General features: G+C 47.5%; 1 protein-coding gene across 1 annotated transcript in view; it reads left to right on the top strand.

Annotated features, from left to right (window-relative positions):
• The window catches only part of BLM (Bloom syndrome RecQ like helicase), a 67,633-nt gene extending 64,202 nt beyond the window's left edge, over positions 1 to 3,431 (top strand). The window contains exons 16-17 of the mRNA XM_023508810.1: positions 1,001 to 1,061; positions 3,180 to 3,431. Coding sequence (XP_023364578.1) covers positions 1,001 to 1,061; positions 3,180 to 3,339 — 221 coding nt within the window. The 3' untranslated portion in view covers positions 3,340 to 3,431. The remainder of the gene's footprint in view (positions 1 to 1,000; positions 1,062 to 3,179) is intronic.
• The last annotated feature ends 2,427 nt before the right edge of the window (positions 3,432 to 5,858 follow it).

Here is a 5,858-nt window from a genome sequence, read left to right as displayed (position 1 = left end):
GCCTCCCAAGTAGCTGGGACCACAGGCACCCACCACAACACCTGGCTGTTTTTTTTGGTTGTTGTTTGGTGGGCCCAGGCTGGATTCGAACCTGCCACCTTAGGTGTATGTGGCTAGCGCCTTAGCCACTTGAACCACAGGCGCCGAGCCAAAATAAGACATTAAATACTGCCTCTCCAGTTAATAGAGTGATGATTAAGGTTTAATCCAAAACAAAGAATATTTGCATCAGATTTTTAAAATATCTTATACTCCTTTGGGAGGCTGAGAAGGATTGCTTGAAAACAGGAGTTTGAGGCCAACCCAGGCAACATAGAAGGATCCCATCTCAACAAAAGTTTTTAAAACATTAGCCAGGTGTGGTGGGCACCTGTAGTCCCAACTACTCAGGAATGAGGCAGGAGGATAACCTTAAGCCCAGAAGTCTCAGGCTGCAGTGAGCTATGATGCCGCCATGGCAATCTAGCCTGAAAAGACAGAGTGGGACCCTGTCTCTAAAAGAAATAAAATACCTGCTCTTTTTTGTTTGTTTATTTTTGCAATTGACATTAAAAAACCTACTTTTAACTAAGTTGATTATGAATGAAGCTTTCCAGTTTATAAAAACTACTTCAGTTCTGACCCTACCTTAGAAACTTGTTTGTTTTGGATAATGTCTCTTCTTAGGAGACTTTCCACCTAAATACTATAAATCATACACTAACTGAAAGAATAGCAGAGGGTGCTGTGTCCTTGCAGCCTCATAGACTGTCAACAGTTGCCAGCTGCTTTGTAGCTGCAGGACTCCGTGCCCCCACCTGGAGGCACCTGTGCCCTCCTGAAACTCTAGTGCCTGGGAGTGCCAGCTTCCTGGCTTTGCAGAGAGACAGAGAAGTCACAATATAAAACCAAAACTTCAGTCAAGCCAGGCCTCTTTAGGGGCAGCACAAATGGCTTGTCTCCCCTTTGCCACATCTGTTTAGCCCTGTGGGCTGGTGCCTGTCTGTGCTGATCCTGGTAGTGCTCTTGTTCACAAAGCCCTGTTTCCACCACCACAGCACCCTCTGCACTCTGCCTGGCAGGTGAGATTTGGTAGGATAGAGACCTCTCAGCAATCCTGAGAACATGGCCCCAGAGAATTGCATATTGTAACAGAATTGCTCACAGAAAAGGGAGGCAAGTCCACAGTCAACTTTTGCAGGCTGTTGTATTTTTTGCAGTTTTTCTACCTCATCTGCTTCTGGGTAATAAAAAGCAAAAATTGAGTGGGGAAGAGAAAGGAAGGCAAACATTAATTACCACATTGTCATTTTCTTGTTAGGTTCTTAAACAAACATCTTAGACGTGCTAATCCTTCTGCCAGAGTACAGAAATTAAAGGCATTAATAAATGTTAGTTTAATTTTGTGGTTTTTGTAGTGCGTAAGTGACGGGTAGATGTTCTTCAGCGAGGACATTTTCTTATTTCCTTTCTTTATTCCTCATCCTTGGGAAATACTCATTTCTTTAGTAGTTCACACAGAGCAGGGAGCCTTGAACAGCATCTGGCCAGCTCTTTGGTTTGTGAGAAAGGAGATGAGCCCAGCCTGCAGAACTCTTGTCTGAGGCCATCCCGCCTGGCTGCCATCTCAGAAGTGGGACTGGATGCTGGTCTGCCCTGAGTGCTTCCATTTCTGCACATTGTCTCAGGAGACTGCTTAAAACCATGCATGACCTCCTGTCTCATTCAACTTCTAAAAACAAAGTAGAACATATTTTAATGTTCCCTGCTGTCAGCTCCCTTATTCCTCTCAACTTTGGTTTATGAGAGTAAAGCACTTTGCTGTGTCACCTAGAACCTAACCTAATAAAAAGTAGTAAAACTGACACTTGTCCAAAAGCCAATAATGGTTTTGAGGCTAGTTTACAGTTAGCCTGTGTTTAAGATGTGTCCTTTTTAGCCCCCAGAGGAAGCCAGTGTGCTCCTGTGTCTGCACTTCTACCCACCACCTGCTCCTGGCTGAGGGTTCCAGTGCAGTGGGAGAACCGGTGTGGCTCCCTTCCTGAGACCTCAGAGCCCCCTGGCTCTGGGCTGGGTCTGAGTGGGAGGTGAGGAGGGCCCAGGTAGAAGTAGAGGCTACTGTTCATTCTGTAAATTAATGTAAACAGCAGGTTTTTGCTCAGGGCTTAATTTCTCAGCAGGAAATCTGTTTTGGGAAACTTGAGGCCGACTCTCTGCCCAGATCTTTGGCAGGAAAACTGCCCTAGAGCCCAGTTAAAAAGTGTCAAAAAACCACTCACCCAGCCCCACCAGAAAGTGATTACTCACAGGCTATAGCAGGACATCCTACACCCCAGGAGGCCACTTGGCCCTGGTGCAGGGGACACTGGGCCTGCCTTGGGCTTGGGTGCACAGCAGCAGGAAAGACTTCTGCTGGGGACGCTGGCCTGTGGTTGTCTTGTTTGGGTTTTGTTTCACTTGGGGGTAAAGGCAGAGCTATTACCTTCAGGTCTTCGAAGAAAGTGAGGCAGAGGAGGTATTACCTTCAGGTCTACAAGGAAAGTGAAGTAGACGCTGGAGGGACTTGGTAATAGGCTATGGCAGAGGCTTTGGAAGGCAGTGAGTGGGAGGGAAAGCTGGGCTAGCATGGCCAGCTACTGGACACCCCAACAGAGGCCAGTGGGGGAGGCAGGGCTGGCCCTCCCCAGAAGGCACATCTGCTTCCAGGTCCAGGCTGGCTGGAAGAGACTGGTCTCTGTCCCCACTTCCACTCACCCCCAAAGCTGCCCTTCTCTTACTATGCTCATCCAGTAAGCCCAAGGAGGGATTTGTCACCCACAGCAAAGGAGTGAGAAGAGATCAGATTGTATGTGGATCCCAGTTCCATGTGCAGCCTCTGGAAGGTATGGGTAGGGAGGCAGCCCACTGGTCACAAGTCCCAGAATTAGAACCCGTCCTTACCATTCAAGGAAGACAGCTTCAGGACAGGTTTGTGTGAGAAGCAGCAGTCTTACTCACTGAGGAATAGAGGGAAGTCACCACACCAACCAGGGTTTACAAGTAGAACCTGCACAAAGACACAGGACCAGGGGAAACCACAGCTGGTACCTCCTGCAGGGTGAGAGAAAGGAGGTGGTTCACTTTTGTTTTTATTTAATATTTTAATTTTCTTTCTTCTTCTTCTTTTTTTGGCCACATTTTAGGGGTTCCACCGCATGCAGAAAGGTATCTTCCAAAACTAAATCCTCCAACGTAATTGGATCCAGCTCAGCCTCACATGATTCTCAGGCACCATCAGGAGCCTGCAGAAAATTGGGGATCATGGCTCCACCCAAACCTGTAAACAGACCATTTCTTAAGCCTTCTTATGCATTTTCATAACAACCAAATCTCAGTATGTACACATCCTGTTTGTCAGTGTCTGACCAGCTGTGAACACAAAGCTGTTTATTCCTGTGCCATTTGAATTTATGTGCATATCTATTATTTAAATAAATGCTTGGGGGTAATAGTTCTTATTTTTAAAATAAACATTTTCTTTTGGATAAGCATGTTTTGCTGCCGCTGCAAGAGTTGTAGCCAGTGTTTCTCAGAATGTCTGAGACGATAGCTGAATCATCTCAGTGAGAGGAATTCTACATATTGCATGAAACCCAGATACCAAAGGAAAAGACACACATGGGACTTTGTGGAACTGTAAAACTTCTTGTGTAAGACAACATTAACAAAATTAAAAGACAACAGAGAAAATAGGAGGAAATACAGTACAAAGGGTTAATATCCATAATACACAGAGTACCTGTAAGCCATTGAGAAACAGCCAGTGTAGAGGGTGAATAGACTCATCTCAGAAGAAGAAATACTTGAAAAGTGGTCAAGCTCCCCAATTAAAATTATAAGTCCCAGCTACTGGGGAGGCCAAGGCAAGAGAATTGCCTAAGCCCAAGAGCTGGAGGTTGCTGTGAGCTGTGATGCCACAGCACTCTACCAAGGTTGACAAAATGAGACTCTGCTTCTAAAAAAAAAAAAAATATATATATATATATATATAAATTTTTAAAACCATGAGATGCCATCCTTTTGCCTGTCGAAGTATCTACACTGGATAATATCCCAATATCTGGAGTCAATGAGAGAATACCGAAAAGATTGTTTTAGTGAGAATACGTTGACTATTGATATAGGCCTTTAGTATTTGAACTACTTCTTGAGATTTCCATATTCATAGTAGGCTGATTAGCCACAGTTTTGTTTTTTTTTTTTGAGACAGAGTCTAACTATGTCACCTTCGATAGAATGCAGTGGCATCACAGCTCACAGCAACCTCTAACTCTTAGGCTTAAGCAATTCTCTTGCCTCAGCCTCCCAAGTAACTGGGAGGCGCCTGCCACAACACCTGGCTATTTTTTTGTTGTTGCAGTTGTCATTGTTCTTTCAGCTGGCCCAGGCCACTGAGCTACGGGTAACTCAGGCCACAAACTTTTTTTTTTTTTTTTTTGAGACAGAGCCTCAAGCTGTCTCCCTGGGTAGAGTGCCGTGGCATTACAGCTCACAGCAACCTCCAACTCCTGGGCTCAAGCGAGTCTCCTGCCTCCGCCTCCCAAGTAGCTGGGACCACAGGCGCCCGCCACAACGCCCGGCTATTTTTTGGTTGCAGCCATCATTGTTGTTTGGCGGGTCCAGGCTGGGGATTCGAACCCGCCACCTTAGGTGTACGTGGCTGGCGCCTTAGCCGGTTGAGCTATAGGCGCCGAGCCAGGCCACAAACTCTTAAGGTGGATTGCAGCACCTCTTGCTGGGGCATCAATGACCTTGTTTTTGGAGACACTCCATTTCTCAGCCACAACCAATCTTTATCATCCCCTAGGCAGTGGGGACCATGGCTTGGCCTGCCCTTTCTGTGGTGTCACACCTTAACCTTACTCTGCACCCACCCTGGGGAGCCTGTCATGGCTGTGCACCTGCTTCCTGCCACCTCAGCTGCTGCTGTGAGCTTTTGGCTGCATGTTTAGTGGCCAGAAGAGTTTGCTGAGGGCTGTATGTCATTACCTCAGGATGCCTTCCATCTTCAAAAACCATCCTCTGGCCAGAAGAACCTTCTCTGGGGGCGAGGAAAGGCAATGGAGGACAAATTAGACAGTAGCTGAGACCGCTGGAGTAATGTCCCCAGCACGAAGTCATCTTGGACCCAACAAGGGCTGGTGGCAGAGGGGTCACTATGCCACCTGCAGCGACAACTCTGGTCTTGGAGGGCAGGGAGCAAACTAAACCCTGACCTCACTCATCCTTTTTTTTTTTTTTTTTTTTTGAGACAGTCTCACTATGTCGCCCTGGGTAATGTTGTGGCGTCACAGCTTACAGCAACCTCAAACTCCTGGGCGCAAGTGATTCTCTTGTCTCAGCCTCCTGAGTAGCTGGGATGATAGGCACCTGCCACAAGGCCCAGCTGTTTTTTGTTGCAGTTGTCATTGTTTATCTGGCCCAGGCTGGGTCTGAACCCACTAGTCTCAGTGTATGTGGCTGGTGCTGTAACCACTGAGCTACAGATGCCCAGCCTGCCTCACCCATTCTTTAGTGGTCTGAGCACATACTGCCTCCAGGGGTCCCCAGGGTGCTTACACCACCCACAGCCCTCCGTGCCCTGAGGAGGAAGAAGGCTTCCTCGCCCCACCTCCCAGCAGAAACTAAGGCCAGGAGACCAATGACTTAACCCAGGGTCAAATGACAACATTTGCGGAGCTAGACCCCACACTGCTCTTGAGAACATTCTGGGTCAGGACAGGCCCTGCTCAGTTTCTCAGGACCCAGGAGTAGGCACAGAAAGGACAGCAGCTGCCACCTCCAGGTCATTCTCCAGCCTCCTTGGCCCAAGGCATGTGCTGTGTCCACAGGACAACCCC

This window comes from Otolemur garnettii, unplaced genomic scaffold, assembly GCF_000181295.1.
Source record: "Otolemur garnettii isolate 467f Iridium unplaced genomic scaffold, OtoGar3 scaffold00277, whole genome shotgun sequence".
Classification (NCBI taxonomy): Eukaryota; Metazoa; Chordata; class Mammalia; order Primates; family Galagidae; genus Otolemur; species Otolemur garnettii.
The sequence above is the reverse complement of the archived record's forward strand: the minus strand, read 5'-3'. Positions and strand labels throughout refer to the sequence as shown.